This window comes from Leucoraja erinacea, chromosome 36, assembly GCF_028641065.1.
Source record: "Leucoraja erinacea ecotype New England chromosome 36, Leri_hhj_1, whole genome shotgun sequence".
Taxonomy (NCBI): Eukaryota; Metazoa; Chordata; class Chondrichthyes; order Rajiformes; family Rajidae; genus Leucoraja; species Leucoraja erinaceus.
The window spans coordinates 12382543-12403248 of NC_073412.1; the positions used below are offsets into that span (position 1 = coordinate 12382543).

General features: G+C 43.7%; 1 protein-coding gene across 9 annotated transcripts in view; it reads left to right on the top strand.

Moving 5' to 3' along the window:
* herc1 (HECT and RLD domain containing E3 ubiquitin protein ligase family member 1) overlaps window positions 1–20706 on the top strand; it is a 281473-nt gene that overhangs the window by 175089 nt on the left and 85678 nt on the right. For all 9 annotated transcript variants that reach the window (XM_055662723.1, XM_055662728.1, XM_055662725.1 and 6 more), the window contains exons 30-36: window positions 1097–1269; window positions 2465–2620; window positions 5633–5739; window positions 8346–8456; window positions 10966–11142; window positions 11290–11529; window positions 13398–13481. In XM_055662723.1, the coding sequence (XP_055518698.1) occupies window positions 1097–1269; window positions 2465–2620; window positions 5633–5739; window positions 8346–8456; window positions 10966–11142; window positions 11290–11529; window positions 13398–13481 (1048 nt within the window). The remainder of the gene's footprint in view (window positions 1–1096; window positions 1270–2464; window positions 2621–5632; window positions 5740–8345; window positions 8457–10965; window positions 11143–11289; window positions 11530–13397; window positions 13482–20706) is intronic.

A 20706-nucleotide genomic window follows, 5' to 3' on the forward strand; every position in this document is an offset into this window, starting at 1 on the left:
ACGAACCGTCCGTAATGTCTGTGGTGGAACAAGGTTGTCTGAATACAGCCGTGACATCCTCCTTAACCAACAATGCCACCTCCCACCTCTCTTTCCCTCACCTGCCTGTGCCGAAGCTCCTGTACCCTGGAACATTGAGCTGCCACTTGCACGATATGTTTTGTGAAAAGCCAAATAGACTCTTCAGAATTTCCAGTCCTGAGTCTCGGAAAGTATGCATCCTATAGTAACCCACATTACCTCTTTTTTTTGCCCTTTTTTTAAGTAGCTTTACCAACCTGTTGTTGAATTTGCTGATGGAGCCATCATCGCAGCTTCCTAGAACTCTTCATTTTGCACACTGACTGCATTCCAAAGAGTTAGTTTTATAATCATAAATGAATCTGGCACTTTGTAGATTCTCAAAATATGTTGAGCATAGTGAAGGTCAGTGTGTCTATGCTACGCTTTATCATTCTGCATTCTAAAGTTATCTGAAACCTCAAAAATAGAAACATTCCTAACTCTGCAGTCTCTTCCATAGTTTATGTTATATGTAAATTAGGCCACTCAATCATGACAAGATCTATCTTTCCCTCACAACCCCATTCTCCTGCCTTCTCCCAATAACCCCTAACACACAAACTAATCAAGAATCTGTCAATCTCCACATTAAAAATATCCATTGAAGGCCTCTGTGGCAATGAATTCCGCAGATTCATCACCCTCTGACTCAAATTCCTCCATCTTGTTTCTCAAAGTACGTCCTTTTATTCTGACGCTATGTCCTCTGGTCCCGTACTCTCGCACTAGCGGAAACATTCTCTCCACTATCAAGCCTTTCTTCACATAACCGATATGCCGAATCAAGTAAATTAATCTGGTACACTCCTACAAATCCCAACTGCCTTTCTTGAAAATGTATGAAAATGAAGTTATGTTACATTGTGATGCATGGACACCGTATGCACTGCAATGTAAGCTGAATCTTCCATCCATTAAATGCTGTGGCTCAGAAATCCATGGAGCAGTGTGAAAATGTAATGAACACTAAAATGGTTTCTTTTGCACCATTTCAGATTTACAATTGTGCTTCCTTTGTGCTTTATTCTTCTAGAACGTACGCAGACAAGCTGAGCCCGAAGGTGGTTCAGTCCCTGTTGGATCTGCTGTGCAGTCAGCTGAAGAACCTGCTCTCCCAGGCTGGAGTGCAGCTAACACCCTTGCACGGAAACAGAGAGAACAAACTGGATGACACTGGCGAGACTGAGGATGCAAAGGATTTTCGAGGTATGAAGCATATGTAGCTTTACAGTACGTGTTAAAATTAAGGGTAGATGAGGTAAAGGGAGGTACATGTAATAATGTGCGGGAGTTAGCCAATAGACCAAATCACTACAGTTTGAATTCAGTTTGAATTCTACTATGGTAGCCTTTATATGCTCCAAGACCTCATTACCTTTTTGTTCTTCCACTGGGTTTAATGGGATCTTGTCCAAATAATACATAGAGAGCCATCAGCAGTGTTATATGGCACCAAGATGCCTTTGTGAGTTGGTCTACTTTGCTTGAATTTGGCCCATATTCCTCTAAATCTTTCCTATCCATATTACTGTCTTTTTAAACAATGTGTGTTCCTGGTTCTACACAGGCACATGAACAGGCAGGGCCAAAGGGCATGTTTTATTTCTCTGATTCTAAGTCCTCCTATCTTGGCAACACTGTTGTGAATCCTTTGTGCCTTCAATCTGGATGAATCATATCCTTGCGACCAGACTTGCACTCAATCTCACCAATGTCTTGCACATGTATAACACGATGCCCCAACTCATGACGGCAATCGAGCCAAACATCTCTACCCCACCCTTTTTGAGTATAATGCCACTTTCAGGGAACTATGTACCCGGTGTCTTTCTGTTCTCCAGCATTCTCCTCGTCTCTGTCGGGTCAAAGAGACTACAGGAGACAGACACAAAAGGCTGGAGTATCTCAGCGGGTCAGGAGGCGGGTCAAAGAATAATAATAAAGTGTTTAAGATTTCTGAAAATTCATTGACCAGGTGCTCAGAAGGAAGCCAGTTGGCATATCGTTGGCCAGCCAGGGTACTAACCTTCTAACTGAACTAATTTTCTGTGCAGACACCCCCCAATTTCCAAAAGGTATACATTCCTGAAAAATATTTCAATCCATGGATTTTAATAAATTGGAAAGGGTGGGCAATGTGCATAAAATATATTTTGATGCAACGTATGCCTATAAGTGAAATTGGTATGCTGTTCAGACACTAAAATATAAATTAGTAAATGGGGACAGTGCTTTATAGTCAACATTCGTAAATCAAACGTTCATAAATCAAGATCTAATTTTCCTGCCTTCTTGGCATAAAAGATAAATTGTTGATACCCCGGTTGTAAGCTTTATTGATTTCAGAAATGTGCACAGAATAGAGAAAGCAGTTTATTTAACTCTTATCTTTACTTTCCAGCAATTCTTCGGAAGCAGCACACTGCTGAGCTGCAGCTGGGGGATTTTCTTGTTTTCCTACGCAGAGTTGTGTCTTCAAAGGCTATTCAGTCGAAAATGGCCTCGCCTAAATGGACGGAAGTGCTACTTAACATTGCGGCTCAGAAGTATTTTTCAGGTACGCAGCTTCTCAGCTCTTGAACGCAGAAACTGGATAACATAGGAGAATCTCTCCGGGTGTCTTGCATGGCCATTCTGTTGGCCTTAGAGTGTGGTTAGGAAGCTCTGCATGGCTGCAGCACCTTGTGCTGGAATGCAGTAATTGTTGCTGTTATATCAGATGGTTTGCAAACAAATTTCAAACTTCTGAAGCTCTTGTTATAGAGATTTATTTTGCACCCATGACAAAATGCATGCGATATAGAAACGATATATACAGGTACAAAGTTTGAATTCTTATATTTGCTGTTGCTTATCTAATGTTTAATCTGAAACTTATAAGATCATTAAGGGCTTGGACACGCTAGAGGCAGGAAACATGTTCCCGATGTTGGGGGAGTCACAGTTTACAAATAAGGAGTAAGCCATTTAGAACGGAGACGAGGAACTTTTTCTCACAGTGGCGAGCCTATGGAATTCTCTGCCTCGGAGGGCGGTGGAGGCAGGTTCTCTGGATGCTTTCAAGAGAGAGCTAGATAAGGCTCTTAAAAATAGCGGAGTTAGGGGATATGGGGAGAAGGCAAGAATGGGGTACTGATTGGGGATGATCAGCTATGATCACATTGAATGGCGGTGCTAGCTCGAAGGGCCGAATGGCCCTCTCCTGCACGTATTGTCTATTGTCTATTCTTTTCATTCTACCTCTGCCAATTCATCCAAATTAGCAAAGTGTTGTGGTATATTGTTCAATAATTTCATTGCTTCAAGGTCCAGGAACAGCTTCTTCCTAATGACCATCATGGTATTGAACACTAAACCACTTGGGTTGCACGAGGGACTTTGACAATCTCCTATCTACCTGTTCAAGAAGGAACTGCAGATGCCGAAAAATCGAAGGTAGACAAAATGCTGGAGAAACTCAGCGGGTGCGGCAACATCTATGGAGCGAAGGAAATAGGTAACGTTTCGAGACGAAACGTTGCCTATTTCCTTCGCTCCATAGATGCTGCCGCACCGGCTGAGTTTCTTCAGCATTTTTGCCTACCTCCTATCTACCTGCACATAATCCATATCCCTCCATTCCCAGCATATCCATATGCCTATCCAAAAGTGTCTTAAATCTGCCTCAACCCACCAACCCTGTAAACTTTGCCCCTCGCACCTTAAAGCTCTGCCCTCTAGTATTAAATTCTTCCATTCGGGGGATAAAGGTTCTGACTGTCTATCCTCTCCGCCTCTCATAATGTTATATATTTCTATCGGGTCTCCCCGCAGTCTCTGGCATTCCGGAGAACCAATCCAAGACTGCCCAACTTTTCCCTGCAGCTAATGCCCTCTAATCCAGGCAGCATTCTGGTAACTCTCCTCTGTATCCTTTCCAAAGCCTCCATATCCTTCCTATAATGGGGCAACCAGAACTGCATTCAATACTCCAAATGTGGCCTAACCAGTCTTATAAAGCTGCATCATGACTTCCAAACTCTTATACTCAATGGCCCGACCTATGAAACCAAGCATTTTATATACATCCTTACCACTTTATGTACTTGTGTTGCCACTTTCAAGAAGTCATGGACTTGGACTCCAAGAGTCCAACTATGTACATCAATGCTGTTAAGGGCCATGCCATTAATTGTATATTTTCTCCATACATTTGACCTCGTAAAGTGCTCACACTTGCTCAGTGGAGTTGCACTGCTTAAAATCAAACTTAATTTAACTATTATTTGAAAATGTATATGCTACGCGAAACTGGCCCTGTGGCAAGAGGAACCAGAAAATGGGCAATACTTGGGCGTTAAGGAAGGTATTTGATGAGACCACACACTCTTGTTTAGAAGGATGAGAGGTGGTTTAGAAGGAGAGGGAGTTTAGAAGGATGAGAGGGGATCTCATTGAAATATAAGATTGTTAAGGGTTTGGACACGCTAGAGGCAGGAAACATTTTCCCGATGTTGGGGGGAGTCCAGAACCAGGGGCCACAGTTTAAGAATAAGGAGTAAGCCATTTAGAATGGAGACGAGGAAACACTTTTTCTCACAGAGAGTGGTGAGTCTGTGGAATTCTCTGCCTCAGAGGGTGGTGGAGGTGGGTTCTCTGGATGCTTTCAAGCGAGAGCTAGATAGGGCTCTTAACAATAGCGGAATCAGGGGATATGGGGAGAAGGCAGGAATGGGGTACTGATTGGGGATGATCAGCCATGATCACAGTGAATGGCGGTGCTGGCCTACTCCTGCATCTATTGTCTGGTTGCACAAGATTAGGTTGTAGATTGCAAGAAGGGCAGGAAAAGTTGGCAGTGGGATATAAGAACTGCCATATGACTGGGCATAAAGGTGATGGATGAGATACAAGCGGAAGTGCATCATTATTATCAATGTTCATTGGAAGAATGGAAAAGCAGATTTAGTTTTCATAAAAACTGCGACACTGGTATCTTGAGGGATGTGGGGACGAAGTGTTAAAGCAATATTAATGCCTAAGTTCAGCTGTGAATGGTGAATGGCTCCTGGGTCCAGTGATTACCGAGTTAAAGTGCTGCAAAACTCAACACTGGTAACCCAATTTAAGGAGCTTTCCCGATGAGAACTTAGATTCACATTGCAGTCCAAATGTATTAGCATTCTGTACTCAAAATGGTTGAGGTAGGCTTCCTAGACAAATTGATGTAGTGTACTTGGTCTAAGTTGTTATCCCTGGCAAATGTTAATACTGGGATAATGCAAAACTCTGCATCTAGTTCTTCCCTGTGCTGCACTAAACACATGTAGAATATGTCTGATAAAGGTTTGCAATTATTAATAAATGCCTCTGCCATTTCAGGAAGATTGTAATGCTCAAAACTGTTCCTTTCAAATGTTTCTATATATGTAGATAACATTGAAGCTTATTACGTGTACATTTCTTATAATCAATTACGATTTAGCAGTACACATGATCAAAAGCCACCATTTGATTGTTTGCATGAATCTCTTGTGCTTCCTGAATTCATTGCAAACCGCACCAGCAAACCATGTCCTCTGTCGTGCAGGTGTCCCACTGGCTGGCAACCTCAGAACCAGATTGCTGGCCCTTCATGTTCTGGAGGCAGTGTTGCCTGCCTGTGAGTCGAGTGTAGAAGACGATCAGATGATACAGGTAAGGTAGCTACTCTTGGGAATTATATCTTTAGAGTGGTGTTAGAAATGCTTCCGTATCATGTACTGAAAGGTTGGGATAGTCCTAGCCTCACCTATCTCCTCTGGCAGCTTGTTCCATACACTCCGAAAACGTACAGGTTTGTAGGTTAATTGGCTTGGTAAATGTAAAATTGTCCCTAGTGTGTGTAGGATAGTGTTACTGTGCGGGGATCGCTGGTCGGAGCGGACCCGGTCAGCCAAAGGGTCTGTTTCCACACTGTATCACTAAACTAAACCCAGTTAAGGAAGATGATTGACACAAAAAGCTGCAGTAACTCAGCAGGACAGGCAGCATCCCTGGAGGGAAGGAATGGGTGACGTTTCAAGTCGAGACCCTTCTTCAGAACGGTTAGGGATAAGGGAAACAAGAGATATAGATGGTGATGTGGAGAGATAAAGAACAATGAATGAAAGATATGCAAAAATGTAATGATGATAAAGGAAACAGGCCATTGCAAGCTTTGTAGGGTGAAAATGAGAAGCTAGTGCCACTTGGGTGTGGGAGGGATAGAAAGAGAGGGAATGCCGGGGCTGCCTGCATTGAGAGAAATCAATATTCATACCACTGGGCTGTAAGCTGTCCAAGCGAAATATGAGATGCAGCTCCACCAATTTGTGTTTAGCCTCACTCTGACAACGGAGGAGTCCGAGGACAGAAAGGTCTGTGTAGGAATGGGAAGGAGAATGAAAGTGTCCAGAAATCGGGAGATCAGGTTGGTTCAGGCAGACTGAGCAAAAGGTGTTCTGCCAACCGATTGTCTAGTCTGCGTTTGGTCTCGCTGATGTAAAGGAGTCCACATCTGTAACAACGGATACAGTAGATGAGGTTGGAGGCCGTGCAAGTGAACCTCGGCCTAACCTGAAAGGACTGTCGGGGTCCCTGGACAGTCGAGGGAGGACGTATAGCGACAGGTGTTGCATCTTCTGCTATTGCAGGGGAAGGTACCTGTTGAGGGGGTGGTTTGGGTGGGAAGAGATGAGAACCAGGTAGTGGCGGAGGGAACGGTCTCTGTGGAAGGCGGAATGGGGTGGAGATGGGAAAATGTGGCTAATCCATCCCGTTGGAGGTGGCGGAAATTTTGGAGGATTATGTGTTGTATGTGATAGCTGATGGGGTAAGGACTAGGGGAACTCTGTCTCTATTACGACTAGTAGGAAGCGAGCAAGGGAAGAGCTGCGGGGTACCAAGGAGACACGAGTGAGGGCCTCATCGATGATGGGAGAGGGGATTCCCCGTTCCCTGAAGAATGAGCTCATCTCAGATGTTCTAGTATGGAACACCTCATCTTGCGTGCAGATGCGGCGTAGACGGAGGAATTTGGAGTAGGGGGTAATCTTTGCAGGAAGCAGGGTGGGGAGAAGTGTAGTCGAGATAGTTGTGGGAGTCAGTGGGTTTGTATTAGACGTCATTCAATAGTCTATTTCCTGTGATGGAGACTGAGCAATCGGGAAAGGGGAGGGTGGTGTGGGAGATGGTCCAAGTAAATTTGAGTGCAGGATGAAAATTTGTGGTAAAGTTGAAGTCCTTGAGTTCTGCATGGGTGCAGGAGGTAGCAGTAATGGAGATAGAGTTTGGGGATAGGGCCAGTGCAGCCTAGAACAGGGATTGTTCAATGTACCCTACAAAGAGGCAGGCATAGCTGGGGCCCGTGCGAGTGCCCATAGCTACGCCTTGGACTTGGAGGAAGTGGGAGGAGTCAAAGGAGAAGTTGTTGAGGGGAGGACCAGCTCCGCTGTTAGTAGAGGGAAATTGGATGGTTCTGTGGTCGAGGAAGTAACGGAGGGCTTTAAGGCCTTCCTGGTGTGGGATGGAGGTGTAGAGGTGTAGAGTGACTGAACATCAATAGCAAAGATGAGGGAGTGGGGGCTCGGAAAACAGGTCATTAAAAAGACGAAGGGCGTGCGAGGTATTATTGGACCAGGGGGGTTAGGATGGAGTCGAGGTATGTGGACATAATTTCCATGGGACAGGAGCAGGCAGAAACAATGGGTCTGCCAGGGCAGTTGTGTTTGTGGATTTTGGGGAGAAGGTAAAACCAGGCTGTGCGGGGCTGGGAGATAATACCGTTGGAGGTTGTGGAACGCAGACAGCCAGAAGTGATGAAATCAGTAATGGTGTTTGAAATTAAAGCCTGGAAGATGATTAGTGTGCAGAGTTTACTAAAGTTCTGGTAGTGCAATAGTGGTTTACTGGGGAGTCCAGAACGAGGGGGTCACAGTTTAAGAATAAGAGGTAAGGCATTTAGGACTGATATGAGGAAAAACGTTTTCACTGAGAGTTGTGAATCTGTGGAATTCTCTGCCACGGAAGGCGGTGGAGACCAATTCACTGGATGTTTTCGAGAGAGTTAGATTTGGCTCCCGGGGCTTAGGGAATCAAGGGATATGGGGGGAAAAGCCAGAATGGCGTACTGATTTTGGATGATCAGCTGTGATCATATTGAATGGCGGTGCTGGCTCGATGGGCCGAATGGCCTACTCCTGCACCTATTTTTTCTGTCTATGTTTCTATTGTCAGGTGCAAAGCACAGTAATTATTTTTGGATGTTTGTATTGTTTTTCCAGGTGGTGGAACACCTATTCTTGCTCATCTCTAATTGCATGTGGGAGGCCCCCATTTCCCAGGCAAAACACACAATTCAGGTCAAGGAGAAGGAGCAGCCAACAAAACTACAGGTACCACACCCTACATGTTCTTGATTAGTACGGGTGTCAGGGGGGGATGGGGTAGAGGGGGAAAGATAGATAGCCATGATAGAATGGCAGAGTAAACTTGATGGGCCAAATGGCCTAATTCTGTTCCTAGAACTTATGAACGTATGTTCTTTTACTGACCATGTACATCACCACACTTGTGCATATGACAATACACTTTCCCCTTTAGTCTTATAAACAATTAATGTATTTTAAATCAGTTCAAACTGAGATTAAAAGTTCAAAATGTAAACCACTGCATGGAAATTGGAAGAGCAATAAGGACGTCAATCCGAGTAAAGGAAATGGGATTAAGGCTGCTTGTTGAAGATGTTCATTGTGGATGGATGGCAGGTGGCCAGAACACCAGCATTTGTTTAATGACTTATTAGAATAGAACTCAGAAATTTCTACCCGTTTTAAATCTTGACCGTCTATGGATCACTGTCTAATGGCAAATATAAAGCCATATTAAAAAGGACACTCGGAGATTTCAGTATAGTGTTTTCGGGTTAGATTCTAATTTGACTATTACTGAAATCCAGGGACCAGCAAATAATTTGTAAAATTTGTAAGGAAGAGAATTAGTAAAATAGTGAGTAGAAGTTGGGTGGAATGTGAAATAATAGAAGCATTGCCGCAAAATCGAGAAACAACAAATATTTAAGCATTTCACAATTCACCTGAATTCCCACAGGTTTATTCACATTTAAAAGTAGGAAAGGAACTGAACTCTTGCTACTGCGGCTCAATGTTTGCAAGATGACCAAAGGATTCCCCCTCCTGCAGGTTGGGAAGTCCAGATATGTGAGAAACTTTGAGGTTGTGTAGAATTTGATAGCTAGACCCAAATTGGTTTTTTTCCCCCACCTCTGTGTATGAAGGAACTGCAGATGCAGGTTTAAACTGAAGATAGACGCAAAAATCTGAGTAACTCATCGGGCCAGACTGAAGAAGGGTCTCGACCCGAAACTTCACCCATTCCTTCTCTCCAGAGATGTTGCCTGTCCCACTGAGTTACTCCAGCTTTTTGTGTCTGTCTTTATTGCCCCTCTGTTTGCTGACCAACAATGGCCAAGAAAACCATTTAAAAAGATTGGGGCTGATTACAAGATGACCTCTGATTACACAGAGGAAGGAGGAACATGAAAGAGGAAAAAACTGCATTGGAGCAATTGGGGAATAGAAGAACACTGGCGTGGGGTAGAGAGGAGAGAAAGGATTACCGCGAAGGATATGATGGCAGTGCATCAAAAGGGAGAGTTGTCTGTGGTTGTGGGAGCTCAGGTGGTCCAGCAAAGGTTTAAATCCAGTCAGACCCCCAGGAAGTGTTTCACTGTCTTGCTCACAGCTGACACTGAAATGTACTTACCTGCTAACTCCAATTATATGCTGGTTTATCATGTTTACCTACAACAAGTGTTCCCAGCCTGGGGTAAATTTACCCCCAGAGGATAAATTCCGCCTACCCAGGGGGTAACTGTGTGGATTTGTACATATTTTTTCCTCATTGATTGACTGTGGTTCTGGTACACCAGTATCTATTCATCATTAGTTGTTCATAAATAAGTGAACAGACATTGTTAAATGCTATTAAAGTTGCCTGGGGTAAACGGGACGAAAAAGGTTGGGAACTACTGACCTACAACCTTTCAATCCAAACTAATCATCAACATCTGAGATTGGATTACATTTATATGTAACAACCACTGACACACCTGTCAAAAACTGCTCATTTCTGTGACCCCCCCCCCCCCCGAAGCACAATCAGTTAAATGTAAATTAGTTGCCATTGAGTCAATTTGTGTTTATCATTCATGAATCACTGTCCCTCTTCCCTCTCTTGTGTGGAGTTTGAATATTCCTTTAAAGTGAATTGAATTGATTGAATATTGTCACATGCAACAAGCCACAGTGACATTCTTTGCTTGCAAACCAAAGGTAGGCAAATAGCTGCTACATAAAGGGTACTGACAAAGTTACAAAGTATCCTGCACTAAGCCTACCCTTATTCTGCCCCGTCCCCACGGTGGTTTCCACACGTCAAGTCTTCCTTTGTTCTTCCCCCCCCCCCCCCCACTCAGGGAGGTCCTCCTTTGTGTGTGTATCACACGCCCCTCACAGCGGTCTTCCCATGCCAGATCCTCCAATGTTCCCCGTGGCCCGTGCTCTGTCTCCCACGTGGCCTGTCCTTGGCGGCCGGCGCCCTCAACGATCGACCTCGATGACTGCTGCACCAAACTCCTCCATGAGCACCGCCGGGTCCCCCCCCCCCCCGGACGACTCCGCGGCCCAGGCCCCAGCCGCGGGCTCTGTTGATGCGCGAGGCTCGTCAACCCGCAAGGCTCCCGCCCCAAATGTTGGATCAGGCTTGAATTATGCAAGTCTGTGCCCGTTGTGAAAACGTTGTTGCCAGGATATATATGTTGTATAATTATCCTGTACTGTTAGAAACTTGCTTAATGATTATATATTTTTGTAACTATAATAGAAGCAAGGAGAAATAGAAGAAGAAGACGAAAATCTTCCTATCCAAGAAGTATCCTTTGATCCTGAGAAAACTCAGTGTTGTGCGGTGGAGAATGGACAAGTACTGACCCATGGGAGTGGTGGAAAGGGCTATGGTCTCGCATCGACTGGCATTGCTTCTGGATGCTATCAGTGGAAGGTACATCTAAATTAAATGCAGAAAATGTAAAACAAATATTTAAGAGTAGCAAATTTTGAATTCTGTCTGCATAGAAATGCGTGCATTGTATTGTGTCACTTTAATATATATTTCGAGAGTATCACACCTTCCAAATTTCTTTCCTAGTTTTATATAGTGAAGGAGAATCGAGGTAATGAAGGCACGTGTGTTGGAGTATCACGCTGGCCTGTGCATGATTTCAACCATCGGACTACCTCGGACATGTGGCTGTACAGGGCTTACAGCGGTAATCTTTACCACAATGGTGAACAGACACTGACTCTCTTCAGCTTTACACAAGGAGACCACATAACATGCGTCCTCGACATGGAGGCCAGGACAATCTCATTTGGGAAAAACGGAGAGGTAAACACTCTCAATGTCCTTGGTATTTGTGAACTCTATATGCCAATAAAAGTGGTTTATTGCAAACATCCCCCCCCCCCCCCCCCCCCCCCCCCCCGCCTCCTCTGCAAATTCCAAACAAATTGCAAAATAGGATTAACTTTGAAATTTGAATATAAACAAAAGCATAAAAAAGGAGCAGGAGTAGATAATGCAGCCCTTCAAGCCTGTTGCACCATGTAATGAGATCATGGCTATTCATCTACTTCAATATTATGGTCAGCTTTCTCCCCATAAACCTTGAGCGCTCTACTCCAAATAATTCCAACTTTTTAAAAAAGTATATTTAATGATTTGGCTTCAACAGCGCTTTGTCAAAGAGAATTTCTTGTTTTCACCTCTCACTGGGAGAAGAAATTTGTCCTCATTTGAGTTTTAAACATCTTACTCCTTGATCTGCTATGACTCCTCATTCTTGCGCTCCCTGGCATTACGAATGTCCTTCCTGTAACAAACCTTTCCAATCCTGTTTGTGTTGGAGTAGTCTATGAGATTCGTCAAATGACTCAATCTCTCTCCATTAGTCAGTCTACTACCTCAGGAATCAGTTTTGTGCTGATATCTTAATTGACCATAGATAGATACAAAATGCTGGAGTAACTCGGCGGGTCAGACAGCATCTCTGGAGAAAAAAAATAGGTGTTGTTTCGGGTTGAGACCCTTCAGACTGAGAGGCAGGGGAAAGGGGAGCGAGAGATATAGAAGGTGATGTGGAGAGATATAAAACAAATGAATGAAAGATATGCAAAAAAAGTAACAATGATAAAGGAAACGGGCCTTGCTGTTTGCAAGGTGAGAATGAGAAGCTGGTGGGGAGGGACGGAGAGAGAGGGAATGCAGGGATTACTTGAAGATCGAGAAATCAATATTCGGACCACTGGGTTGTAAACGACCCAAGCGAAATATGAGATGCTGTTCCTTTGTGTTTAGCCTCACTCTGACAATGGAAGAGACCGAGGACAGAAAGGTCAGTGTGGGAATGGGAATGAAAGTGTTTGGCAACAGGGAGATCGTGTGGGTCCAGGCGGACTGAGCGAAGGTGTCCAGCGAAACATTCGCCCAGTCTACGACCATATCCACACAGGAACGCCTTCGAACCCACAATGTTTATGTCAAACATGACGCCAATTTAAACTAATCTCTGCTAATAACCTTTCATAATTTATAAAATATGCTCCTCATTTGCAGAAGATAGACACAAAGCTGGAGTAACTCAGTGGGTCAGGCATCATTTCTACAGAAAAGGAATAGGGTGACGTTTTGGGTCGAGACCTTTATTCAGGTCTTGTATTCCCAGTTTATTGACCAGACAGGAAAACTTCCAGGGTTACCCTGCCAACTGAGCTTTTGTTATACCAATCAGACATGATTTATGCCTCTGCCAATGGTGCTAGTTTACTTTTCTCTCTGCTGGCTAAATAATCTCAGTTGCAATCTATATACCGATAGATTGTAGAACAGGTTGGTGTTGAACCAGGAAGCTTTGCGGCAAAGGGCACCGTGTACTTTCATGCTTTAATATGCCATTAAGATTCCTTACTGTTGGCTACAGGCTGGAATTAATTATCAGTTGACATGAACATTTTATTTTAAAGTGCAGCATGCACAGAATATAAACGACTAAAGAGCTGAGAACTCCAATATTTTTCAGACTTTTGTGCAGAAATGCGTTTTTTTTAACATCAGTCTGGATATTACTGACATTTAATTATGTAATGTGCGCCTGCTGGAAATTGCTTACAGATACAGTTCCAAATTGTTGCTGTTTTCACGGATGTGTTACTGAAGCAGCTTTTCTTAATTAAATGTCCCACTTTATTTCCATTTAGGAACCTAAGTTAGCGTTTGAAGATGTGGATGCAGCAGAGTTGTACCCTTGTGTCATGTTCTACAGCAGTAATCCTGGTGAAAAGGTAAAGACAATTTACCCACTGGCAGGTCCCCTGTGGGTTTTCTTGAATTAAATCAAACGTGAAGCTGTATTTTGGAATGATTTGAAAAGGGCTTCATGAATGTGTTTTGCCAGGAAAATGGCGGCTGTTTTGGGGTCGTCCGAAAAGAAGTTAAAATATCAAATCTGAACCCAATCCAGCCCACCTCCAGGTTTCCTCCTCTTGCTGGCCATTCAGGGGCGGCATGGTGGCACAGCTGTAGAGTTGATGCCTTACAGCACCAGATACCCGAGTTCCACCCTGACTACAGCTGCTTTCTGCACACGGAGTTTATACATTCTCCCCGTGACCTGCGTGGGTTTTCTCCGGGTGCTCCGGTTTCCCCCCCACACAGGTCTGTAGGTCAATTGGCTTTGGTAAATATTGTAAATATTTTGGAGGATAGTGCGGGTGTACGGGGATCACTGGTTAGTGCGGATTCGGTAGGCTGAAGGGCCTGTTTCTGCACTGTATCTCTAAATTAAACTAAAAGGGCAACATGAAAATGAGTTGCATGTTTTTAGTTTAGAGATGAGGCGTGGAAACAGGGACCGAGTCCGTGCCAACTAGTGAACCCGTTCACTAGTTCTATCCTACACACTACCGACAATTTTGCAGAATCCAATTAACCAACAACCCTGCATGTCTTTGGAATGTGCAAGGAAACCGGAGTACCTGGAGAAAACCCAAGCGGTCACAGGGAGAACGTATAAACTTCATATGTACAGCACCCATAGTCGGGATCGAACAAGGCTCTCTGGCATTGCAAGGCAGCAACTGTACTATTGGGCCACAGTGCCGCTAGTTGAAATGCTGAGTGGAGAAAATGTGAAGAGTGCAAGTAAGCATTCCCTTGTGATGGCCTTTTGTTAACGAGAGTCAATCGTGTGTTGTTGGGATTATACAGCATAGAAACAGGCCATTCGTCCCACTGTATAGACGTGGACACACATCTTTCCACACTTGGCCAATTGCCTTCATGCCTGGGTGATCGAAATGCTTGTCTTGATGCTTAAATGCTATTAGCCACTCTGCTTCTTGGTGCTTAGCTGGTCAATATGTTGCAGCCTCGTGTGTCTGCCTCCTGCTGGTCTTAGTGATTTGGCTGAACTTTCTGAGCAGCTGTATCATTCAGATATGCCTGATGCAAGAATACGTATCGTGCCTTTATCACAGCTTTCAGCTCAACTCATGATTACGATCATTATCAAGAGGCTATTAAACACCTGCTGCAGTTCTATATAAAAACACACAAAATGCTAAGTAACACAGCAGGCTAATAATGTCTCTGGAGAACATGGATAGGCAATGTTTTTTGGACTCTTATTCAGACTGATTGTATGGGGAGGGACAAGCCTGGCAGGTGATAGGTGGACACAAAGTGCTGGAGTAACTCAGCGGGCCAGGCAGCATCTCTGGAGAACAACGAATGCTAACATTCTGGGAGCCCGAAACGCCACTCATCCTTTTCTCCTGAGATGCTGCCTGATCTGTTGAGATACTCTGGCATTTAGTGTCTATCGTTGGTTCCTTTCTACACAAGTTCTGCAGATGCAGATGAGGAGGCTTGATTGACAAATGTGTGCGCGAAGGCCAGCGATGAAAAGAAGATAACAGATTGTGAGATATGTAGAGGAGGCATGAAATGTGAAGCCAGAGGAAAGAATATAGGTGGAAGGGGATGGAAGGAAAGTGGGCGGCAGTGTGGAAGAAATAGATGCATTAAGGTGCGGCAAGGGTAGAGAGGGGAGTAAAGAGGGCGGAGAGGGTGGGAGTATTGGCCAGCGGGGTGTTATTGGTTACTTACTGACATTGGAAAATTTCATGTTCATACTGTTGTGTTATGAGCTAAAGGAAAAATGTATGGAAGAAAGATTATAGTCCGGCAGGGTATTCTTCATTCGTTACATGATATACATGTTGGACTGATTTGGTGAAAGCGAGAGAATGCAGTGCTGCTGTAGATGGTTTCCCTACCCCTGTTAGACTAAGATCAAGGCTGAAGCTAAAGAGAACTGACAGTTTAATTTGTAAATACACAAGTCCTAGATTACTGCAGAATGAGAGGAGACAGTGGTTTGCGGAGAATGTAAGTAATTAAGCAAAGCGATATTTCCATTTAGTAGCCAGCATGCACTGGGGGACCACTGTCACTGAGCTCAGCTGCCAGTATTGAACAACTGAGTATATGAACAACCAGTTCATGGTGCCCTGGCATAGTGAAGGTTGTTTGAATGTGAGCCTAGACTATTATTGACCCGGAAACAGTGTCGTGGGGTGACGCCTGTATGGTCGTGAGTATTCTCCCAAAGAGTCGTACCTTTTTCTGGTCACCGCTGAAAATCTTCGGCGTCCTGCTGCAACTATGCAGTACTGGTAGACGCCAAAAAACTGGGACAGGCCCTTTAGTTTAATACCGTCTTTGACTTCCCTTGTCAGCCACGGTCGCCACATGGGAAATCTTTCTTCCTCTGGGATGAAATGACCCCGCATCTTCCGAATTCCTGTCAGCGTCCCTTTCCAATGAACTTTAGCCACCCCCTCTCTCATGCCTCTAGTTACCTTTACTCAACAGTAATATCAACACATCTAATTCCATCTTCTCCCTCTCAGACTGCAGGTTGAATTTTATCATATTATGGTCACTACCTCCTAGGGATTCCTTTACCTTGAGCTCCTAATCAAATCCAGTTTGTAGAGTAGACGAAAAGGCTGGAGAAACTCAGCGGGTGAGGCAGCATTTATGGAGCGAAGGAAATGGGCGACGTTTCGGGTCGAGACCCTATTTCCTTCACTCCATAAATGCTGCCTCACCTGCTGAGTTTCTCCAGCATTTTTGTCTACCTTCAATTTTCCAGCATCTGACGTTCCTTCTTAACCAAATCCAGAAGTGACTTTACGCAAGTAGGCTCGACTACAAGCTGCTCTAAGAAACCATCTCATGGCACGCTACAAATTCCTTCTCTTGGAATCTATGGTTTTCCCAGTTTACCTGCACATTGAAATCCCCCATGACCACTATAACATTGCCTGCCGTTTATGCTGATTTTATCTCCTGATTTAATTTGTTCGCTACATCCTGGCTACAGTTCGGAGGCATGTATATAACTCCCAACAGGTCTTTTTAGCCCTTGCGGTTTCTTAGCTCTACCCATGAGGATAATACATCTTCTGATCCTATGTCATCGCAAGGACTGAATTCATTTCTTACCAGGAGAGCTACCCCACCCCTTCTGCCCACCTGTCTGTCTTTCTGATGGAATGTAACCTATTTAAGGCATGTCTGATGCCCACATCATCATACCTACCAATTTCTAACTGGTCTATAAGCACATTCACTTTGTTCCATACACTGCGCGCATTCAATATAATAGTTCAGTATTCATCAGCCCTCTTCTCAAAACCCTTTTCACCCAGAGAGTTGTGATTTTGTGGAATTCCATGCCACAGAGGGCAGTGGAGGCAAAGTCACTGGATGGATTTAAAAGATAGTTAGATAGAGCTCCAGGGGCTAGTGGAATCAAGGGATATGGGGAGAAGGCAGGCATGGGTTATTGATTGGGGACAATGAATGGCGGTGCTGGCTCGAGGGGCCGAATGGCCTCCTCCTGCACCTATTTTCTATGTTTCTAAAAAATGTGTGTTCAATATTAGACCTTCAGTTTACTAACTCTGAGCCATAGGTTCAAAGACACTCTGGTGACAAGAATGTGACCTTATTTATGACCAGCATGTGATATTTTCATGCCCGCTTTCTCAAAAATAATTGCTTTTTTGGCTCATAACCTTAAATTAGCTGCCAAGCTTCTTACATTACAACAGTGACTGGACTTTAAAAGTGATTAGTTGTCTGACAAGCCCTTGTTGAAATCCTGAAAAACGGCATGTAAGTGCAAGTTTGTTCCAATGAAGGACCTGGCTTTTCTCAGCATCTCTTTTTCAGAACCATACAGTTATTCAGCACGGAAACAAGCCCTTTGACACAACTTGCCCAAGCTAACCAAGATGCCCCATCTAAGCTAGTCCTATTTGCCCATGTTTGGCCCATATCCCTCACCCTTTCCTCTCTGTGTCTTTTAAATGCTGTTATAGTATACCTGCCTCAAACACATCCTCTGGCAGTTCGATCCAGATATGCAGCACCCTTTGAGTGGAAAAAGTTGTCTCTAAGGTTCCTATTAAATCTTTTCCCCTCTCACCATAAATCTTTGTCCTCTGATTCCTGATTCCCATACCTAGGGTAAAGGAATCTGTGTTCACGGTATCTTATTCTTTTATGAATGTATACACTGCCTTTAGATCACTCCTCTCCCTCCTGTGTTCTAAGGAATAAAATCCATGCCTGCCCAATCTCCCGCAAAAGCTCCGGCCCTTGAGTCCTAGCAACATCTTCATAAATCATCTCCACACTACTCCCCACTATTTTTATTAGGTAGCGTTTGTATTTTAGGAAATCAAAACGTTCTAGAGTTTCCAAAAGCCTTCTGCATACTTAAATCCAGTCATCAGTTACTGGAGAGATTCCTTTGCTCAATGCAAACTGACCGATGATTCTCCCAGTTTTTTATTGCAAAATATATAATTGAAACATGCAAAGAATAAACTTTAACATTAAACTACAAGTAGAGAGGACAGGGATTCCAGTATTAAATACACCGGCCAAGTCTGGCTCATTACGGCCTCAATTGGAGGCTTGCTAAATATTTCAGGAAGAAGAAAGTTTTTGTGCAAGGGAATAAGTCCAATATTGAGAGCCAGACAGTTAAGTAGCTTTCACGTGGGCAATTAAATTATTCAGTCCAAAATTTCCTTGGAGCTCCATCTGTTCCTCTGCTGTTGTAACATCTTAAATTACTGTATATACAGTCGGATTCTCACTGTGCCTTCAGGTTACAACCTGAAACTAATTGTGGACAAGACTTAAGGGTGACACGGGTGCGCAACTGTAATAGTTGCTGCCTTGCAATCCCAGAGACCTAGGTTTGATCCTGACTACGGGTGCTGTCTGTACAGAGTTTGTACGTTCTCCCCGTGGCCTGCATGGATTTTCCCCGGATGTTCCGGTTTCCTCCCACACTCCAAAGAAGTACAGGTTTGTGGGCTGATTGGCTTTAAAATTGTAAATTATCCCAAGTGTGTGTAGGATAGTGTTATTGTGCAAGGATTACTGGTTGGCGCGGACTCGGTGGGCTGAAAGGTCTAGTTCCGCCCTGTATCTCTAAACTAAACTTAATGATGTTTCTCTCCATGTAAAGCAAACAAGTCGTGCATCTGAGCGTGTTTTCAGCTGATATTAGAGTAGATTGTTTTTGCCAATTTTTGCCAATATGGTCAACAAGGGTACGGTAAAAGCAATGTTGAAGCATGAGCTTGAAGCGAGTAAGCAGGAGCTGCAGCCACACACCCATGTCGGCCAGTCCAATACCTCTGGAATCCACATTCCCAATATATCACTTTCACTCGCAAAGTCCTGGCCAAACATGGTTAAACGTTAAAAATCACTGCACATTGCCATCAGTTGATCTTTCTTCATCTATAGACTTGACTTTGCAAAGATCATGGTAGAATGAAGTTATGTAAAATTAGATATATTTATTGACTACAATTTATTAATAATGCAAACTGCACTGAACCAAGCTAAATGGCTAATTACAGTACTAGAATATAGAGCAGGCCCATCGACCCATACTGTGCCAAACATGATGCCAAGTTAAACTGTTCTCCTCTGCCAGCACATGATCCATATGCCTTTGTTCCCTCCATATTCATGTGCCTATCTATAAGCCTCTTAAATCCCACAATGTATCTGCCTCCACCACAACCCCTGGCTGTGTGTGCGTGCGTGTGAGACAAAAAGGCACTAGTGGATGCCACTCCGTTTGTATTATGTTTTGGGTTTCTTTCCATGTGCACAATGTAAGTGCACTACAATCGGGACTTAAAGACAGATGGCAATAGGGTGGCAACCCGAAACACCACCTGATCCATTGCTCCATAGATCCTGCCTCACCCACTGTTTCTCCAGCATTTTTGTCTACCTTCAGTCTTTTGTGGTCCCTTGGAATGAAGGGAGACACTGCCACCTTGTGTCACCTTGTGAAAGTTCTATCTTTCATCTGAGTGGATGATTTTGCTTTATCCTGGCACATTTGCTGTTATAATATGACGGAGTGGAGGTACTAGGTTGACTGAGGAGAAGCATTGCTCCGAGCAACAGCAGCGATTCCCCTATTGTTGCGCTGCGCACACCCTCAGCAAGCCTATGTGAGCACAAATACACCACTGAGCTGCAGTTAAAATGGAGAGCCCCTTCTTCTGCCTACTTTATTTTCTCATATTTGAGCTAGCTCGGATATATTTGCCACTATTTCAGAATTCAGCCAAAACTATCCCATAACGTGATTGCACTAGTGAAGGTGCAAGAATGTTGCCAGGTCTGGAAGGTTTTATCTAGGAAGAAAGATTAGACATGGTACTGCAATCTGGAAGGTGGAACAAGCTGGATAGCTCTTTCTCAACCAGTTCAAACACTATTGCCAAATGGCTGCATTTGTATTGCAAGTTTTCAATGATTCTATGAATTACACTGAAAGTGCCATTCATAGAATATAGACATTATGAAATTGACGCAGTGGGTTGTGTTGCGAATGAACATTTTTGAAGAAGTGCAGTTACTGATCTTCTCAGTAGCCATAACTTGTTTAAACCAGCATCTGCAGTTGCTTCCTACACACTGGCTGTTTATGGATTGCTTCAAATGAGTTACGTATACAATGGTCTGTTATCAGTATGATCCATATCATTGGAATTTTTGTTATCTGCTGCTCTTTGGTTATTGAACCACATGTGTTTCTATTGCAGTCTAGTAGTTTTCCTATTCTCTCCCCAAATTATAGGTTGTAAACAGAATTTAAATTCTGCAATTGCTGTGGTAGAATTTGAACTCTTAGATTACATAATTAATAATTTAGCTTCTGCACCATAACCAAACCTGTCACGGACATTGGCGTACATTTTTCTTGAGATTAATCAAAAAGATAGAAACTACCAGAAATATTTTGCAACGATTAAAAACATTATTATAATATTGATGACAATATAGGTTGCATATGAATTCTGAATGGTGTTCCCATCAGTTAGGGTGCAGTGGCAATCTTTAAATCTACCTCATTGTGGACCTTGACTTTTTGGAGTTTCGAGATACAGG